This window comes from Syngnathoides biaculeatus, chromosome 10 (genome assembly GCF_019802595.1).
Source record: "Syngnathoides biaculeatus isolate LvHL_M chromosome 10, ASM1980259v1, whole genome shotgun sequence".
Taxonomy (NCBI): domain Eukaryota; kingdom Metazoa; phylum Chordata; class Actinopteri; order Syngnathiformes; family Syngnathidae; genus Syngnathoides; species Syngnathoides biaculeatus.
Genome location: NC_084649.1, coordinates 8,344,737 through 8,365,461, shown reverse-complemented (window position 1 = coordinate 8,365,461; position 20,725 = coordinate 8,344,737). Strand labels below are relative to the sequence as shown.

Sequence of the window (20,725 nt, the reverse complement as noted above, 5' to 3'; positions counted from 1 at the left end):
TCCATTTTATAGCTGAGTACATTAGTTTAAACATGTTGCTGTGGGCACCCTAAGTTTGTCCTTTTCAATGTACCCGTAGCTCACCACTTCTCTCCCCGTCCCCAAGTAGGATCTGTTGCATTCATCCACGGCATCTTCTTTTCCTTTCGGCTTGTCCCGTAAGGGGTTGCCACAGCGTGTCATCTTTTTCCATCTAAGTCTATCTCGTGAATCCTGCTCTTTAACACCCACTGTCCTCATGTCCTTCCTCACAACATCCATCAACCTTTTCTTTGGTCTTCCTCTCGCTCTTTTGGCTGGCAGCTCCATCCTCAGCACCCTTCTACCAGTATACTGACTCTCTCGCCTCTGAACATGTCCAAACCATCTAAGTTTGCTCTCTCTCACCTTGTCTCCAAAACATCCAACATTCATCCACGGCATACTATACATGAAATGCAGGCGACGCATTGTTTCCAGTGTCCTCAATGATAGTTATCATAAACAAAGATAATTATATAACACTCAACTGCTCCATGTGCTGTATAGTTTACCGTAACGTCATCGCTAATCTTATTAGCATGTCTGGTTTATAACCCTATGCTAGCACTTCGGTAGCAGACAGCATTCATTCAATTATCTGTTTTTACATAAGAGTTTTACAGTAAATTACAGCTAGGCGTGTCACTTCAGACTTTATGTTCTTATTTGGAGAATGTGAGGCTATCTTTCAAACTATTCACAGTACAATTGTGATGAGCGGAGTGATGTGCGTAGTCCATGTTGGTTACCTTTTGTCTTTTACATCGTAGGACCTTGTGATGTGACTAATACACATATATCGAATGTCTCGATCATGGTCAAACAATATAGTGCAGCCTGATTTCAGTTTACAACTAGTTTAAATTGGTCCTTGTTCTTAAGTGTAAATGTGCAAGAAATTACCGGGCCATGATACGCTCCACTTGGGTCTTCTCATCTTCAGAGTAGCCAGGCCAGTCTCTCTGGACATCGCGGTAAACAAAGTCCTTCAGTGAATATGTATTGTCTTTGGGGTTAAGGTTTGCCACCTGTTTTGAAAAGACAGAGACAGTTTCAAGTTCAGCTATGACTGACTTGTAAACTGTGCAAACTGTTAAATTGCTCATATCCTGTGGTGTACACACATCTGTGCATGCAAAATACTGTTCAAATAACTGAGGTAAAAGTAAAAGAGTGGTTCAAAAACCATGACACTTTTCAACACCTGTTGCAGAGTGGTCCCCAGGGAGTTGCGGTCCTTGTGGTTTATTCCATCTCGCTGCAAACGGCCAAGGACTTCCAGCTTTTTGTAGGGCCTTAGCGCCAACAGGTGAACGACACGGTCCCGAAATGGCCGCTGAGATACAGGGTTGTTGGAAAGGCACTTGCGGATAGTATTGGCTGGGTTGATAGGTGTTGATCGCTTGCGCTCCGGGACAACCTCAGGTGTGGACAGTGCTGGTTTACGGACATGTACTTGCTTTCCTAGAGACAGAGGGAGGTTAATGTTAACCACAAACAGTAGCAAGCTGCTCTACATGTTATGTATGACATTGGCTATTTATGGTTATGGATGACCTTTCTCGGTTATTAGCTTGTCTCCATTACTGTAGCTGTGAAAGTATATAGTCAAAATCCAAAACTTATTTACTGAAACCAGCAAATCTTTCAACTTCCATCAAGCCTAAAACCTGGAATTAAGAAAAAGATCTTCTGTCAGCCGTTTAATCCCAAGGTCCAAATAAATCACCAATCCATTTTATCAACCTTTTCTTTCCCCGTTTCTCTTACCTAATTATTGCAAATCTATCATGACCACCCCAACAAAAAACCCAGAGCAGTTTAACCTTAACAGATTGCATTAACTGTTTTTTAAAGTGTAATTCCAATGAAGTTGGGATGTTGGGTAAAATGTAAATAAAAACATTTACAAATACTTAAAGCTATTTTCAATTCAATACACTACAAAGATAAGACAGTCAATATACAAATGATTTTTTTTTTTCTTGCAAATATCACATTTTGTATTTGAAGCCTGGAGCACGTTCCCAAAAAGTTGGGACCGGAGCAACAAAATAATGAGAAAGTTCAGGAATGCTAATTTAAAAAAACAAAAACAAAAAACACTGTTTGGAAAATTATTTTTAAAAGTTCTATTCGTGCCCATCGGCAATCTGTGAAGGCCGAGTTAACTCTGAAAAGGTACATATCCTGTAGATTTTCAAACAACATATGCTACCATCCAATGAACCCCTTTTTCAGGAACATGCCTGCTTATGGCAGCTAAACTAAGCCAAGTCACACTGTGCATATGTTGAAAAACAGCATAGTGTCGTAGTAAAAGTACAAGTGCAGCCATGTCTCCCATCAAAGAGTTGCAGCACATTATGGAGCAAAAAATATGACAATGGAGATCCCTGATTGTTGAGCAAGTGAAGTTGTACATAAAGAAAGAACAGGAAAGAATTTCACCAACTTAAACAATTATTGTCTTCAGTTCCCAGACGCTTGAGTGTTGTTAAAAGGAAAGACGATGTAAAACAGTGGTAAACATGTCCCAGTGCTAGCTTTTTTGGAATGTGTTGCAAGCATCAAATCCAAAATGTATTTACAATACAAAAAAATAAATAAAATCCATTTGAAAATGAAATGTCTTTGCATTCTATTCGACAGAATATAGGTTGAAAGGTATTGGCAAAAGCATCGCAATTTTATTGGAATTGGAGTTTGTAATTTGGAAGTAAATAATGAGCTTCACTTAGTGTATTAATGTAGGCACGGTCATTTTTGTTATTTAGGCCTGCTCGAAGTCATTTGATTCAACCCGCAAAGAAAACTGAAGACAAATCCTGTACAACGTCAACAAAATATTTTCATGCTTTCGTTTTCTATTCCACAATTGTTATTGTGCATACAAACGTCACATGCATTTGTTACCATCAAACGGCAAACTCACTCCTGGTGTTTCAGTCCGTGTTATTAGTCATTATTGTCGACCACAACATATAACATAACTAACAGTCACAGAAATATACACCCTACACATGAGGGTTGTTAGAGTGTTGTCAGTGCACAATACTCATGTCGTCGGATCTGCTGTAATGTAATAGACGGAATTAACTTATATTAAAAGTGACCAGCAGAGGGACCTGCTGGGACATGCACAAAAGATCGAAAGATTGTACACATGCTGCACTTCCTATTTCGCTCTTCAGAATGAAACTAGGCAGGCACACGCAGCTGTGGAAGTGTTTGAGATGAGTCAGGGATACAGTAAATGAGAGTGACTGTGTTTGCAAGCAATGCAGTTCTTGATTGTAAAAATTGATTACTAGGACAATTATTTGATCAGAATACTTTCATTAAAACACTGTACAACCACATTATGATAATATGGAATATATTTGTTTTGAAATATGCAAAGAGATACATTATTTTGTTAATATACTAAGAGCTGCAAGGGACACATAGTTATAAATGTCCTTTCATCAGCATTCCTGTCATTTTATTTTGTGTTTTTGTCTGGACATTGAGAAAAGTCCTGTATTTGTTTTATTTACTCATTAAAAAAAATAACACCATCCAAGCAACAAGGTTTCCCTCATGTTTTCGAGATTTTGAGGTGAAAGCTGTAGCTGGCTAGTAGTGCGGCCTGAATGGGGGGCAACATGGTGAAGTTAAATTCCAATATTTTAAGGGAACTACCACTAGTTCCTTTTTAGACCAGTAAACACAGTTCAAAATTCCAAATTATAAACTCTGAACTGTAGTAGTTCATTTTACGAACTATGAACTCTGTAGCAGTTAACGTAGAAAATGAACTTTCCCAACACCGATCCTGTACCACTATCATACAAACTACATTATAGGTTAAAAAAAAAAATCCAATATTGTGCAGCCATACTACTACACACAGTAGGTTTACACTGTGTGTGCAGATGACAATGTGTCAATCTGCATCTTAAAGCACGTCGACGGAACAGCCTTTAAATGATTAAGATTGACCTTAATTTCATTGGCTATGATTGTTTACTGTTAACATGCCTGAGACTGTAATGTCAAGAATGTGATGAGGAAAAGCGACGCCAATCACACCTGCACAACCAGCCAAACTCTGTACGAGTTGAATGTCTTCTAAAAGGTTAACACAATGTTGGTCCCTTTGCTCACTGGCAACTATTTCGAGTTTTGCTCAGAATTTTGAAAACTTTCAAAACTATCACTGATGGCAACCAGTGATACAATGTAATGGGTATGAGAATTTTTTGACAGTGGAAATTGCCTTTTGTGGAAATTGTATGATTCACGCGCAACATACTGTAGCGTCAATGTCTTCTTTAGTGTATACCGGTGAAGTTATTCTTTATAAATGGCAGCGAAGAGTGCGTAATTGCAAAGGATGAAGCTTTAAGTAAAACTAGAGGTTAAAATTATTGAGTTAATTGATTATAATGTCTTTGGTAAGATGTACACGTGAATGCCTCAACAAGGGTCAGTGGCAAGACAAAAAAACGTTTCACTGTTATGTTAAAATTCTGGATATATGAATAGAAAAGGAAACTGAATTAACTTTGAGCAATATGTTATTTGCACTACCTGTGCCAAAGTCAAATGACTAGGGTTTACGAGAGCAACACGCAAAGTAAGACTATAAAAATTAATCTATTCATCTTTAATCAGGTAAACAGAACACTTGCTGGGACAGGGTTGAAGCCTTGGAGAGAACCATTAAGAATATACTTTGTTTATAATGGATAAGTTCTTTAAAAAAAATAAAAAATAAAAACGAAAAGTGGCATTTGGCCGGTGTTGTCGGTAAAACACAAATGGCTTCATTTAACTTTGGCCCTCATCAGTCTGATTGTTAATCGGGAAAAGACTGAGATGATAGAATGGCTGAGTCAAGAGCCATAAGGGCTTTGAATGGCATCAGGTGGTCAGCTTACCTATTCAGTCCCTAAAAAGGGGCGGTTTTAAACATAGTGGAGAGCAGATAATTGGCTGTGGAGTCAATCTGACATCTGAAGGACCTTACCTCTGTACTGGCCACCAGGTTTGATGACTTTGGTCCCACGTTCACGTGTATCCTCCACAGCCTGTGTCATCCGTTCCCGGGTCACCTGGTAGGAGTCATTCGTCGCGCATATTGTGACCTTGTCCTGTACCGTCGCTAACAATGCCAAGTGAGAGGCCCCTGAGCTGGAGACAATGAGGCACACAAGGTAAATGGGAACGAGCCACTGGCAAAGTGCTGTTGGACAAGAAGAGTCAATTCTGCAGTTACCTGGAAACATACTGACGGATGCAATCAAAGCTTCCCTGAGGGTTGTCTTTGCCAACATTGGACAGATAGAAATCAAAATTGTGGGTGGCATCAGCGGAAGAATCTGTCCGGGGTATTTTAATGCGCTGAAAGAATACACACGGACGAAAACACACAATATATAATCAGAAAGTCTAACATGATCTAGAACAGTGGTTTTCAACCTTTATTGAGCCAAGGCACATATTTTATATTTGAAAAATCTCACAGAACACCTAGAAAATTAAAATGCTACGGAAAAATGGATACAGCCTTGAATTATGTACTTTCTGCCATCTAATTGAAGAGCATTTATTTGTTCTGCCCATCACTTAACAGCGCTGGCATGGACAGATGAACAAAGATCCATTATATTTCATAAAAAATAATTTTCTGACCAATTCAGTGATTTTTCCCACAGCACACCTAAACTGTTCTCAAAACAGACTAACTTGAGACGACAGACTGGTTAAGAATCACTGATCTTGAGTGCCTATGACTATTCTCATTCATACAAGTTATTTCATTCTCTGGGGATTGAATTGATCAAAATGGACTGCCCAGTTGTGATTGAATCAGTGCCTCGAGAATGATACAGTGTCGTATGGAGGATTGCAATTTATTTGTAAGAAGACATTGAAAAAATACGCAAAATGATGTTTACTCTGCCTGGGAAAGGTTACTGAATGGCTGTTTCTGTTGCCCTTCTTGTTACTCCACCTAGTCAAGAATTTAAGGATGCACCCACTCTTGGCCAGTTTTCCTATCATACTGAAGCACGGTTACGCCAGCCTGTACTCACACTGAGTTGCACTCATCCATGCCGAAGCCCATTAACGTCAGTCATGACTCATCACTTTGTGATACACCCTAACATTACTGAAACTTTCGCAGTAAGTGGTTATTAATAACTGGGAGGAGAATTGACTATACAACAGTGGGCGTAAAAGTGTTAAGTTCACCAGTTCCAATAGTGCAGGAGCCAGAGAACTTTACCATGCTTCAGCATTGTATCAAGAGCTCACAATAAAAATGGGAAGAGCCCATCTAGAATCATGAAAGGTTATAATGCACACTTCAATTCCTGTTAGCTCAACATTGTATTGTTTTGATTGGGAATGGTGAATTTCAAGGATAATTGTATTTTTATTGTTAAAATATCAGCCAAATGTCTAATTTAGCAAAAAAGAAAAAAATAATTTTATATTTAATATATATTCATTCAAAATTGCATTTGCTCGTGGGGACTGAGGCCAATTGCTGCTTTCTCCAAAACAAATTTGGGTGTTTTGGTATATGTTAAAAAAAAAAAAAAAAAAAAAAAAACCACTCACATTGTCACAGTGTATTCGGTGCAGATGATTTATGTCAACATCTGAAAGTTGTTAGCTGTGTGGCTCAGTGATTTCAACGTCTGTTTATCTTGTTTTTTGGGAGCTAATTCATTTTCTATGAAAGTTTAAAAGACACGTCTCTGCAACATCGCATGGACATAGGAGACTGTGCCTTTGGACTGGCAGACCGAGGTGATGGTTCCGCTTTTTAAGGAGGACCTGAGGGTGTGGTCCAACTACTGGAGGATCACATGCATCAGTGTTCCCGGTAAAGTCCATTCGTGGGTGCTAGAGAGGAGGGTCTGTCAGAAAGTTAAAGCTCAGATTCAGGAGGAGAATTGTGGTTTTAGTCCTGGATAAGGCAAAGTGGACTAGCTCTACATTCTCATCAAGGTCCACAATAGTGCATGGAAGTTTGCCCAACCAGTCTACATGTGCTTTGTGGACTTTGAGAAGACATTTGACCCAAGTTCCTTGGGGGAGTCCTGTGGGGGGTTCGGGAGTATCCGGTGATCCCTGATATGGGCTGTTTCGTACCTGTACTACCGGCAGTAAGTGGGAGTAGTTTCCGGTAACGATTGGACTCTGCCAAGACTCCCCTTTCTCACACATTCTGTTGTTCATAGCTTTTATGGACAGAATTTTTAGGTACATCCAAGATGTTGAAGGGGATCAGGCTAGGTGAACTCAGTATTCTCTGCTTTTTGCAGATGATGTGATTCTGATGGCCTCATCAATCGACAATCTCAAACTCAAACTCTTGCTGAAACAATTTGCAAACATGTGTGAAGCCGGTGAGACAGGAACCAGTACCTTCGAATCTGAAACCATGGCTCTCGATCAGATAAGGGTGGAGTGCCCTCTCCACGTTGGGAATGAGCTCTTGTTCCTAGTGGAGGAGTTCAAGTATATGTCTCAGGGTCATGTGAGGGAAGAATGGCGGTGTAGATCGACAGGCAAATTTGTGCAGCGTCTGCAGTGTATTGGTCTATTATGGTGAAGGAGCTGAGATGAAAGACAAAGCTCTCTATTTACTGCTCAATCTACGTTCCTTTCCTCACCTACAGTATGTTCATGAGTTGTGGGTCATGACAGAAAGAACAAGAACACAGCTACAAGCCAATAAAATGAGTTTCCTCTGCAGGGTGTCCAGGCTCCTAATTTTTGCTAGGTTGAGAATTATTGTCATCAGAGAGAGGCTCAGAGTCAAATTGCTCCTGCTCCGCATAGAGTGGAACCAGATGATGTGGCTCGGGTATCTCAAAAGTATGGGTATTGGACACTTTCCTGTTGAAGGCTTGTGGGAACGTTTCCCCGGGAGGAGGCCCAGGGGACAATGCAGGAGGAAGAGACTAACACCTCGGGATCTCTCCGGAAATTGAGAGACTACTGAAGATCTGAAGTATGATCTAATTTTTAGGGTATTCATCCCACAAAGTTTCTTAAAAAGATGCTGTATGAATACTTCATGAGTACAAACTTCTTAAATTACTGACCACTAAAATAGCATAGATAGTGCAGAAACAGACGAAGTTAAAGTACCCGATTAACTTGACTAGGTAAGAGAATAAATTACAAGAAGTGCTGTCTCTGGTTCTACAAATTACTTCAAAATACAATGTACTCTAAATGCCAATATATTCTTACCCCTTGGACTCCTTTGAATTGTATTGTTGGCTGCAAAGAGGATACATTCTGCAAAATGAAGAAAAAAAAAGCACTTTAATACAGTGCACCATCACACAAATATAAAATATAGTTGGCAGAGCCTTTCGAGTCAGGTTAATTTGGGACCCCTTGTCACAAATGTAAAAATCTAGGAAAACCTGCAACAGATTTGAATGACACGAAGGAATGAAAATATCTTGACGCAGCAGCAGAACCTCAGGGGCCTGTTGCACCAAGAAGACCATGTAGACTGGCCAAACAGCAATGAAACTTATTTGTGGATATTCTGCATTTTAGAGAATAAACCACGATACCGATTGCTTTAGGGTGTCAAAGCAAGGAGCTGTACTGACTTGACAGGGGCTATTTTTGAAAAGCTTGTTGTTTTATGTAGGTTTTCATGTGTAATTGGACTGGCGTCGACTGCCACAAATATGCAGAGGCTTTACTGCTGCATTATAGTAGGGGTTAGGACAAAGACACATTGGTCCAATGCTCTCTCAGAGCTGAGCAAAGACTTCTAAAATGGTTATGTCAGCCAATTTGAGTGGCATCTGCATTTTATTATAAACCATACAATGGGATAAGTAAAGACAAAAGAATTCTTTAAGTGGGACAGAATGATCCCTGTCATGGTTCTTAAACTTATTCTCCCTACCCACTGAATGACTCTCTTCCTCTCACCTTTCCCCAATATTAAACACACCAACCAGTACTGATCACATTTGAGATCACCACAGAAAGGCAAAGATAGCCAGCCTCCGCAGCACGGAGACTAGTTCAGCTACAACGCACATTGCCCAGAGGGCAAAAAACAAAAAGCAGGCAGGTTTGGCTGCTCAGTCAGCAAGAGATGGCAACCTTCTCCAACACAGTATGCACCCCAACGTCACAACATCCATTTAGCTTGAAAAGAAATCCTTCAACTTAATGACGTTGTTTGCCATTTTCTCACATCTGAATGCATGTTCAGTTGTTTCACCTCCAATGTTTGGCCAAGAGTACAAAATCCATCTTGTGTCTCGTGTGACATTCATGAGTGCCATAAAGATCACTAGTGAGATCTCTGAACACTATACTCACCTTGGGCCCATCGGCCGTGAGGGGGACGAGGCTGTGTCAGTGTTATGTAACAATTGTTGTTGGCAAATGTGAGGTCATGAAGACTCCAGGCATTTACAACTCTGATTCTCCAGCTTAGATCACCTCCCGTACCTTGGTGAGGTAACACCATGGGTGCATGGTTCAAGATTAGTAAGTTAAATATATCTAGTTATGCAGTCTCCTAATAGCACACCAAGTTTTCCCAAAATAGCACACCAAATTAACAGACTCGTACATCTGCCAAAATCCAGGGTGATACCAAGTACACCAGCTAAATATTCATTCATATCCAGAACTGCTTATCCTCAGAAGGGTCACCTGCATGCTGGAGTCTATCCCAGCTGTCTTTGGGCGAGAGGCAGAGTACACCCTGAACTGGATGCCAGGCAATCGCAACCATTATAACCATTTGTATTTAGATACACAGCTACAGGCAATTTAGATTATTCAATTAACCTACCATGCATATTTGTGTGACGTGGGAGGGAACCGGAGTACCTGGAGAAAAGCCACACAGGCAAAGGGAGGACAAACACGCAAACCCCCCCCCACCCCCCCACAGGTCAGGCCAGATTTGAACCTGGGTCCTGAGAACTATGAGGCGGACATGCTAAAAATATGCACCTTATTGTGAACTAAATGTTCAATAAGACAGGTGGAGAGCTAATGGTAACATACAAATATTAGTATTCTCCTGACATGCAAAGGAATTTCAATGACTCAGCACACACAGCAAAATGAAACAGTTTTCCAAGTAAACACCAGCAGCACTTGCTCATACATGTTCGTAATCTTCCCCCCCAAAAAAAATAATAATAAATGGTAGCTTGTCAGATTGTACTATTTGAAAAAAATATGGTGGATATGTTGGCAATGAGCAGCTTGGCTCTCCAGTTTATTACGCTTTTTTTTTTTTAATCTTAACTATATAAACATAGTGTTCGGTTAAAACTTTGGCCCCTACGAAAAACTGGTTTGACACAGTCATGATTGAAAGAGCAGTAATTTACATTTTACCTTAATTAATCGACATATTTTAACCTCTGCACACCAATAAGTAAACTAAATGAACGGGTAGTCTTCTTTTCAAGCGACGTTTAATGGTGACGCCCTTGTGTTAATGACATTCTACCTTTTCTAAGCTAATAAAGGCACATTATGAGAAAATGGAGCACACAGCAGTAAAACGTCTCACTAACAGACTGCTATCGAAAGTTTTTCGGAATGTCATCGTTTACAACAGATTTACTCGGTTATGCAACGTTTGTCAGTTCATAAAACGCATTCGGCACAAACGTATAAAGCCCGAATCCTCGTCCCCTGCTATTTAATTTATCGACAGTCGCCCAAAAATGTCGAATTTGGAGCGTTTTTTTCCTGGTTGCCAGCAAGTGAGCTAACGTAAGCTTTAGCAATGCGTGGCAGTTGGGCTTCCCAGCTAAGTGTCATTTCAGTGCCATTTTCAGTCGAAGCGGAGACTCTACTCACCGTACAATTTTGGTAACTCTCAATAGCTCTCAGTGCTGTCTCGGTCAATTTGACGTGCAGAACGGTGACTCTGTCTGCGCTGTGTTGGCCACAGTTTAATCCGTACCTCCCATCCTCGGAGAGCGCCGCCATGTTTACCAGCCCTCCACCATCGTCCCTCTGAGGCACCAGCTTTCAGCAGCACCGGCTCCCCTCTCAGCCCTTAGCGGCCCGGGGAGGGACTACAATAGCTCCTCACAGGCCTGGCTCCTCTCGATTGGTTAGTTCTTCGCTCTTGCAGCCAGACTAGCGCTTGTGCTTTTCCCGATTCTGTTCTGTATTATTAATGTGAGCACTTGGTGAACAAAACCGTCATTTACTGTATGTGTGATAGGTCACCTGTCTTTGGAGCCTATTTCAAATAGATTGAAATGGAAACGAAATCATTTCCATGTCCAGTACCAGTGTATACATTCATTCCAAAATATACATACAGTACATCTTGGTAAACCTGGCTCTGCCTGCAGTGTTTTGCTGACATGGCAGAACTGTTTATAGCCTATTGGGGCTGCTTCATTGTAGCCTCTGCACTCAATAGGCCAGACTGCTATTTGTCTAGCAGCCTTTGTAAAAAAGAGCAATTATTGAAATACCCTGCCATTGAAATATGCACTATATTGGATTTTGTTTTCACTATACTGTATAACAAGTCAAGCATTAGTTGGACTAATTTGATGTGATATTTGTACACCCACTATGCTTCACAGATGATGCGATATGATGATGTGCTTTCCATTAGTGACATGTCATAATATGAGGTATGCACAATGGGCACCAGACCGCTCCCAGGCAAGTGAGTTGCAACTTCATTATCTGCTAGTAGCAGCCCCCCAATGCGAGAGATTAGGGGAGCATGTTTTGGTGTGTCATAGCTTCAGGCAGGGTGTGGAAAGACCTCTGAGAATCCAACAGATTAACATGGATCTTCACCCCACCCAACCCAAAACTAGTAACACACACACACACACACACACGTTTATTTCCATCACTCAAAGGATTTCACTTACATGGACTCATACCTACAGTGTAACCCAATCACACTCCCTGTGGTATTTGAAGATTTAGACCTGCACACTGTTCTTAAAGCCAGTGTTGCAATGTTAGTAGTTTGTAAATGTGTTGATTGTATAGTCTTATTGAATGGCAAAATCTTACAGAGTAAACAATTAATTAATGAAACCAATTTAAACACTGCTAATGTGCACAAATCTCGTACTGTATCACTTTATTCACTTCAGCAAATCCTTCATCAAGCATCCACTAAACTGACGTGAATACGTCCTAATTTGAAATGTTTAATTCCAGGGGTCTTTTGTTTTGTCTCAGAGGTTGCCTGCTTTGCAAACCATTAAATTGGTCTCATTGATTTTAAAGTGTTTATATTTACAGAAGCCCGAGGTGTCACCTGATAGAAGCTTAGCAGTACAGCAGAAGTTAAAATGACTCTGTTTAAGGTTAAGCATGAAGAAGAGAAAGGGTATTGGTAATTTCGCTGTGATGTTGAGCATTTAACAAAGAGTGAGTCCTTTGGTTTCAAATGTAGCTCAAGTATTTGTTCAAAAGCTCTGTATGTCAGGATTTTATGATTCATAATGCAAACTTACCCTGGCTCAGCACAAGCAGATTTTTCAGTGTTGCTATTCAAACAGAACTAAGAAGCCATTGGTCTTTCTTTTGAAATATGCATCAGTGCAAGTCCTTAGCTTTCATGTAAAATGTGTATTTGTATACAAAAATGCGAATGGACAAACTTCTCTAATAATGAACACTGGTGGTTGCTCTAGGTAAACACTCATCTTTTGTCAACGCTTACTGTGTGAAGGAACGAAAATACATATTCCCTAAATATAAATACTTGACTAGTTTTCACATTACATTTTCTGTTCAAAGTACAAGAATAATATATTGTATATTTTCTCCTTAACGGAATTTGTTTTTTAAACAAAAAGTTATATACAATACTTATCACGAACAATATTAGGTTCACCTGCATAATCTATTAAGAGTAAATAAAAGTGGTGTATCAATTTTCATTTATAAAGGCTGCAATGCTCAGTTTTTGTTTAAATAAAGTTTTGTTCTTGTGGTGTATTTAAAATAGTAACCCAAATAAAAGAAACACCACTCAGTATCATGCAGTGCAATTTTAACTAGATTGATAATTACTGTTCAGATAATTTCTCTCATCACCAGCTAATTACAACTTACTATGGTAGATCTTTTTTGAAAAACTGTTGCCTGCTCGAACCTTTGCGACTGCTAGAAGTGCTGTGAGTGTGAACCAGTCGGGAAGGTAAACAATAAGCTGAACCTTCCTTAAAAGCAGTAAGAAAGACAAGAAAATCCAACAAGGAGTTCTCAGAAACTGTAGGGTAAAATATTCACATCGTCATAATTCCAGGATTCAAAGGGAAGACTCAATGTTTTGATCCTTGTTTCCATAGTAGGTGTGTGATTTCAGCTCCTGCAACTGTGTCAGGCACATGTTTTTGGTTACAATGGATTAAAAAAAAAAAAAAACTAAACTAAACACCTATGTTAAAATGCAAGCTTTTTGTGAAATAAAAAAAAGGTACACCAAGATAAACCAGTTATTTTTTTTTTAATTCACGTGAATGATTATATAACCTGTTTAACTCAATAGAATGTTTTTTTAAGCTTATCAAGAGGGGAAGTTCAAATAAACACCGGTAATAATGTGGTTGTACAAGTGTTGATGGCTTCCTATAGCTGGGATGTGACTTAAAAATTAACCAAGACAATCCAAACTTATATGATTGTCAGCACACACCTGCCACCATATTAAGTGCCTCTTATTAGCCCCAAATAAAGTTTAGCTGTTGTAGCATGCTTTTGAACTTTTTTTTTTTTTTTGCTTAGAAGCCCAAAGGTTTTGTGTAACAAAATCCCCCATAAACACGTGGGAAAATGTGTTATGGTCTGGTGAAACCAAAGTTGAACTTTTTGGTCATAACTCCTATAGGTAAGTTTGCCACAAACACGATGTTGCTCGTTACCAAAACAACGCTGTACCGACATTGTACCGTAGTGGTGACAGCATCATGCATTGGCACTGTTTTTCTTCAGCTGGTACTGTGGCATGAGAGAAGTTGGAAGGAGCTATGAACCCTTCGAAATAGTGTTCAGTGTGATTACAAAACCTTCAAACTTCAGTTATCAAGCAAAGCAAATGTCAGGAAAAGCCAACTAGAACCACTAAACCTTGTTTGGGTTAATCGGGAGGCACTTAAAGTAGTGTGAGGTCTCTGCTGACTCCTAAAAAACATCACTGAAGTTTTAATGTGATTCTCAGGTTTATGAGGGTGTGCACTGTTGTGAAAGCGCATTAATTTTATTTCCACTGTCGAAACTATATATTTTTTAAAAATCAAGTGAGTTGGTCAGGTTAAATGTCATATGTGTGCTAAAATAAGTTTGGATTTTATTTTTTACATCACAAAAAGCCTGGTGTGTAGGGGTGTGTAGACTTCGTGTCCAGTGTGGCTCTAGATTTGGGCAGGCATTTGTTATGTATTTGGAAATGTACAGATAGGGTTTTCTTTTTATTTTATTCTTTTTATTTAGATTAAATTATTCATCTTTCTAGGAGCCCTGGTGGCGCACCTTCTTAGAGCGATGGCCTCACAGTTCTCAGGACAAGGGTTCAAATCCTGACCCTGAATTTGGATGGATAGTCATCTTTTGTAATGTAACACTGAACTCATTCATACATTCTTTTTCAGTATTTCATATCCATTCAGCTGGATCCTATCTACCAGCTGACCTCAGTTGAAAAGGTATATCTTGGACTGGTTACCAGTGAAATGCGGGGAACATATACAAAAATAACCACAGTCCATTAACACCGTTAACTGACTCCAACATCTATATTTTTGATTGTGCCAGGAATCTGGAGTGCTCATAGACAACCCACGCAAGCACAAATGCCACACAGAAAGGTCTTAGACAAGATTTGAACACAAAACCTCAGAACTGTGAGGGAGACTTATTAACTATATGCACAAATTTATCTTTTTATTGTTTGCTCCATTTATTTCAGTCAAGCCTAGTTATTTATATGCGCGCCTTTCCGTTTTTGTCTTGAATGAATGAAGTGTATTTGCAATCATGATTTGTGTCAAATAGCCTCACTCTGCATTGTGTCATAAGCTACTGCCAATTGGTTCTTTGAGCACAGGAAAAGCACACGACATGGATTAAATCAATAATTCTTTAAACTGCTTTGCATTATGTCATGAAAGGGTGTACTCAGTATGGATCAGGTAGTCTGAAAGGCATAAAACACCCAGTGTGTGACAAATGGGAATCAGGTTCTTAGAGTGATCTGAAGTTCACCTCTAACTTCACTCCACGTGGCGATCTGGCCCCGAGGACACATTCTCTTGGCAGTGAGAAGGAGCCATCTGCTCTGTTTAAACCCTCCCATTATGACTGTAACACACATGGAAACAAATGCAGATAGGATGGATGTGTGTGGGGGAGAAAGAAGAGAATGTATTTCTCTATCAACAGCATTTGCCTTTTTCTTCAGTTTCAACAAAAGGGCGAACATAGTTTAATGAAAAATTCCTCACCAGTAACACCATCATAGCAAATAGTTTTTGCTGCAGTCAAAATACAGCAGCTGATAAGCGCGTGTAGCCTGGAAGATCGGCATCGCAGCGTGTCTATTCCCCCCGTCTGCCTCCCACTTTGTATTTAAAGACCTTGAAACAGCACTGCTTCTAGTTAATGATTGTCCATTGAGGGGAAAAGTGTGCACTGACACTGTTGACTCTTATCGCTGCTTGCCACAAAGCCAGGAGAAGAGTACCTGCAAGGCTAACATTAATAGGGTTAGATAGAGCGCAATCCTTATTCAAAGGGGCATTCCTCTTTTCCCCCTTTTTTACTTTGCTGAATGTAAGATTCAAGTCAGACACTGTCCATACAAATAAGTTTCTAATTGAAAATCAGTTGTGTTTTTCATTTGTTAACTTACAACTCACAATAATGAGTTCAGTAAAGACAATATAAATATGTGATTTCCTTTTTTTACAATGTTATATGGTGCGGTAGTGAACATTTGGAGGTCAGACTTACAACCTGGGAAAGTTGGAGTTCCCCCTGAAAAGTTTACAAAATTGATTACCTTATCGATATGTCTGATGTCACACAGCAATAATAGTTCCCATTTCAAAAACATACATATACTGTACATATCTCTTTTTATTGGTTTTATTAGAAATTGCAATATAACACTTTAAAAAGTGTAAAAATACTGGGTTTGCTCACAGAAATGCCTTTACAAAACAAAACACAAGCTTATCCTTATTTCCACTGTATTTTCAAGCAGCTGTCAAAAGAGAATACAGAACTCAAACAAATGAGAACACATCAGGTCAACATCGGTGCTTCTCTCTTTTCTTGGCATCGAATGCCTCACATTGCCTCCCTAAAGAGACCAGCCTCTTCTCAGGCACATCTATAGCCAGGCCTGAATCCCACCAACTGTACTCTGGTGAAAGCACACAGGTTGGCCGGTGAGTGATCAAGTAGCGATTCAGGTAGCTCTCCTCACGGCCGCTGGCCGTAATGCCATTTGCCTGGTCCTTCAAAATGAGGAAAGAACAACCGAGAGCCATTCTGTACACATTGTGAACCAGCCCACCATAGAGCTCAGAGGTGTAGTAGTAGTCACCTTCATTTTCCTTAACGTAGGCTGATGAGTTTTCATCGTTTTCATAAGGAAGCGCCTTCCGTGGCTTGCCATAGAGTTCAGGGTGCAAGGTAGCAACCAGGTCACCAAGTATTTCTTCTTCCACAGGAGCCATAAACTCTTGGTCAATGTCAGCACAGAAAATGTACTCAACCTCCCTACCAATTTGGTTTTTGATGGCATCAGCCAATAGCGGCATACGACGATAGGCCAACTTGTCCCAGCCTGGGAACTCCGCAACAGGAAGCACCTTCAGCTGCCGTCCAGGCCCCAACTTGATGGGAGGATCCAATGTGCGAGGATTATCAATGAGAATGTAGTAAGTGACCATCTGGCTGGGTATGAAGTAGATTTCTGCTGAAGAGATGAAACGTCTGACGTGTTGGGCATATGTTCCCACCACTAGGGTTAGCAGGCCTATCCGGACTTCTTGCTGTGCAAATTCAGTTCTTCGCCTGACAGAGTTGCGGTTGTCGCCCCAAACTAAAGGGACGCCCCAAGGAGTCTGCGCAGGGGTTTGTAGTGATGCTGCATTGCTGTTCTCCATATCTGTCTTTTGTCTTCCTATGCCCAGTTCCATGGCCTGAAAGTAAGGATGGGGGGACCTCACATTTCCACCAGTCTTACGTCCATGGAGGAAATCTAAAGAAATAAAATGTGTTTTACAACTTACGTCAATCTGGAAGAAAAATTACTGAGTCATTACATACTCAACATTTTATCTTCTTCAAACAAATACTTAAAAATTATTGCACTTTTTTTGCTGAAAGGAGAACTAAACCCAGATGTTATAGTTTATATGTGGATATCATCTTTGTCAGCTGGGGTTTACATAATGCTACAAAGTATTTTAAAAAATGCATTTAAATGCATTTTTGCATCTTCTCGCTTATGGTGGCTGCTTTTTTAGTTCCTCATTCTTGCGAGAGTGCATATTTGGGAGAGTGTGACAGAACAGTCCATTTTTCCCCACTTTATTTACGAAGAAACCTTTACAGTTAGTAAATATTAAGCAGCAATGGGCCACATATTCCAATTCATTAGATATACAAAAGTGACATAATAAAGTGATCACAATAATAAACCATGATCATAAAGGTCACCATCTATGTCCTTAAAGAGCTGATCCGGATTTTCTCTTTGTCAATCTCCTGAACATAAAGTTGATATACAACACTTGAGTGGTTCACTACACCTCCTCTAATGGCTACTGCATGTTTTCCTTCTCATCCAGAATCCAATTATTACCTGTAAATCCATTGCTCCGAACAATCCCTGAGCCGAAACAATTCACTTCCGGTCTTCATCTGATGATGATTTTGCCCAACGTCAGTCCTACTCTGTTTAATTCTTATTCCACAAACAATATTATTCAGAGTAAGGGTCTGTGTTTTGAGTGGTGCTGGCACAGAAAATGTATTCTTGCTTAAAAATTTAGTTGCTTTTTAAGACACTAAAATGCAGTATCCATCCATCCATTTTCTAAGCCACTTAATTCTCACAAGTGTCACGGGAGTGTTGGAGCCTCTCCCAGCTGTCAACGGGCAGGAGGCAGGGTACACCCTGAACAGGTCCCAGCCAATCGTAGGGCACATGGAGACAAACAGCAGTCACACTCACAATCACACCTAGGAGCAATTTAGAGTATCCAATTAATCTTGCATGTTTTTGGGACGTGGGAGGAAACTGGGGTGCCTGGAGGAAACCCACACAGGCACGGGAGAATGCAAACTCATCACAGGCAGGGCCGGGATTTGAACCGCGGTCCTCAGAAATGGAAGGCCAACGCTTTACAACTGCACTACCGTGCCGCCTAAAAAGCAGTATACATTCGTTTCATAATTTTACATTACCGGGATTACAAATTAAACCCCAAAATCAAATCTGTTTAGTGGTTGATGACAAAGCTGTTACACGAGACAGCAATGCACAATGATGATATGAACTTTTTTTTTTTTTTACAATGCTTTTTTTTCCCCCAAAAAAGGTTAGGTTGAGCTCCAAATTTGATGACAACTTTTTGAGCAAGACATCCCCCACCTTCACCAGAAAGGTTACATTGTTTGCATGCCCCTTCGTACTGATATTTCTCCTTGCATGCCTGCATGTGTGTGATTTTATCTCTGGTGAGCAACACAAAATATATCGCAAAACAAATCCATCCATCTGCAATAACATTTGCTCCTATTAGGATCTGAGGTGTGCTGGACCCTATCTCAGCTGACTTTGGGAGGGAGGCGGGCTACAGCCTGGACATCTTTCCAGGCAATCGCAGGGCACATTGAACAACCATTCACAATCCCCTCCACACTAATGTACAATTTAGAGTATTCAATTAACCAAGCATGCATATTTCAGGAATGTGGGAGGACCCTGGAGCACAAAGTGAAAACACCCGAGCTTGGAGAGAACACGCAAACTCAATAAAGGAAAGTCTGAACTTCTGAACTGCAGATGTGATAAACAGATCAGATGCCCAAGTCCAATTTCCCCTTGAGGAATTACAACGGGGATGTATTAGAGCAGTTCTGATAAGCATACAACATTAGTACAGCAAACTCCCCTGTGCACTTACATACGATAAGGGACAGTAGAACACAATACAGGACCAGCTGTAGCCTGGACACTCTGATGGCTCCTGTTTTGAGGATAAACACCCCCCCCCCCAAAAAAAAAGGAACATTTTATTTAGGAGCCGCCTGCAGATGATATACAAAGTGCAATGAAAGCAGCCATAGTTTCTGGGTTGTTCACTCTGGTCTTCAATGGAATGAAAAGAATGCACTACTCAAGAAATGGCTCCCCATGGTAATGTGGCATGCTGCATCAAACCATAGAACCATTGGAGCACATGCACATGCACCGCTTTTGATTTAATCAGTATGCATGTTTGTCTCGTGACGTATGACATCATAAACCATTATTTAAGGTATTCATTCAGTGCAGTCCATGTAATTTAGTTTTTGCAGGGTGCCTGAGAACCCAACGAAGCACAGTTAAGTGAATGCAGACGAGTCACTGAGCAGTCAAATGATTGAATGCGCAAACGGTCTTGAACTAATCAAACATCTAATTAGATTTCTTGACACGTTTCCAGTGTTCGTGCTGTCTGGCATTAACACGCGTGCAGGGTCAAGCAAGTCGGCGAGAAGCTGAGGAGGTGGGGCAGAGCGGACGGAGCAGACCCGAGCAGTGGCAGTGACGGCTCAGGTTGAACTGACCTGTGGGTGTCTTGCAGAATGGGAACAGCGCCATGCTGTGATCCGCTGCTGGAGAAACACAAACGCGTTGCCAGAATATCTCTCTCTTTATACTCACTCTGGGTTCCCCTGACGCTCTATAAAACTTGCAGCTTTCTGGTGATTTTCCTTAACTTTTGCCCCCTCTCGTTCGTCGACTCAGTTCTTTTTTTTTTCTTTTTTCAAAATCGCTCCCTAAGTTTCCCCTCCCCCATTTCTTCAAGACTCACAGTTTCCAGTTCTGTGGGGAAAGCAAAGAAACCAGATGTATGTGGAATCTGCAATGAAAAAAATAAAAGCAACCAGAGTCATCTGAGGCAAAACGTATTTGAAAGTTGAATGTACAGAGAATGAGCAAAACACAGACTTAACTGGAGTGGTAAATACTGCTTACATATTTTGTATGACCACTAGGTGGTAGGAGACACCAAAAGCCTTGCTGTGGTCCTGGGTGGTGAGACTGAGACAGTTCAGCATGATTTAAACCCCCACTGACGTGAAAAGCATGATTTTTTGGGGTATGTTTTTAATTTTTAAAAAAGGTAGCCAGAATGGACCCATCAGTTTTATTTCACCACATAACATGATTTTGACGTATACGGCTTTTTGCAACTCTTGCCATGAAAATCCTTTCGAGGGATTTTGTTTTAGAGAAGAAGCTGGAAGTGAGGTTATTAGCAGATGCCCACTCAGGCGGTCTCATGTGTTTGTACTAGTTTTACCTGCTGGAAGGGAGCTCTTTGTTCCTTCGTGTCAGCCAAAATGCCAGCTAGTTGTATTGCTGGATATTGTTCGAACAGTCGGGAGGATGGATTTACACTTCATACTTTTA

At 40.4% G+C, this 20,725-nt stretch overlaps 2 protein-coding genes and 1 long non-coding RNA gene across 9 annotated transcripts in view; 1 reads left to right on the top strand and 2 right to left on the bottom strand.

The window, feature by feature from the left end:
* Window positions 1-11,142, bottom strand: part of ell2 (elongation factor for RNA polymerase II 2) — a 20,031-nt gene extending 8,889 nt beyond the window's left edge. Inside the window, exons 1-6 of the mRNA XM_061832461.1 lie at window positions 10,897-11,142; window positions 8,284-8,331; window positions 5,285-5,409; window positions 5,036-5,199; window positions 1,226-1,485; window positions 925-1,049 (exon numbers count right to left, since the gene is read on the bottom strand). Coding sequence (XP_061688445.1) covers window positions 925-1,049; window positions 1,226-1,485; window positions 5,036-5,199; window positions 5,285-5,409; window positions 8,284-8,331; window positions 10,897-11,028 — 854 coding nt within the window. The 5' untranslated portion in view covers window positions 11,029-11,142. The remainder of the gene's footprint in view (window positions 1-924; window positions 1,050-1,225; window positions 1,486-5,035; window positions 5,200-5,284; window positions 5,410-8,283; window positions 8,332-10,896) is intronic.
* Window positions 11,024-19,207, top strand: LOC133507455 (uncharacterized). 2 transcript variants are annotated; one of them, XR_009796818.1, is made up of 6 exons: window positions 11,024-11,155; window positions 11,643-11,728; window positions 16,763-16,973; window positions 17,061-17,169; window positions 18,642-18,707; window positions 18,846-19,207. It is a non-coding gene; the product is annotated as an uncharacterized LOC133507455 (long non-coding RNA). The 2 variants fall into 2 exon arrangements; XR_009796817.1 differs by having other exon boundaries at window positions 18,642-19,207.
* LOC133507454 (globoside alpha-1,3-N-acetylgalactosaminyltransferase 1-like) lies at window positions 16,210-20,725 on the bottom strand. 6 transcript variants are annotated; one of them, XM_061832465.1, is made up of 4 exons: window positions 20,616-20,725; window positions 19,876-20,134; window positions 19,230-19,292; window positions 16,210-17,296 (listed from the first exon to the last, which is right to left on the bottom strand). In XM_061832465.1, the coding sequence occupies exons 2-4, from the start codon at window positions 19,907-19,909 to the stop codon at window positions 16,338-16,340; spliced, it is 1,056 nt and encodes a 351-aa protein (XP_061688449.1). In that variant the 5' UTR covers window positions 19,910-20,134; window positions 20,616-20,725; the 3' UTR covers window positions 16,210-16,337. The 6 variants fall into 6 exon arrangements, with proteins under 6 accessions (XP_061688449.1, XP_061688448.1, XP_061688450.1 ...); XM_061832464.1 differs by lacking the exon at window positions 20,616-20,725 and adding an exon at window positions 20,288-20,379 and having other exon boundaries at window positions 19,876-20,171; XM_061832466.1 differs by lacking the exon at window positions 20,616-20,725 and adding an exon at window positions 20,288-20,306.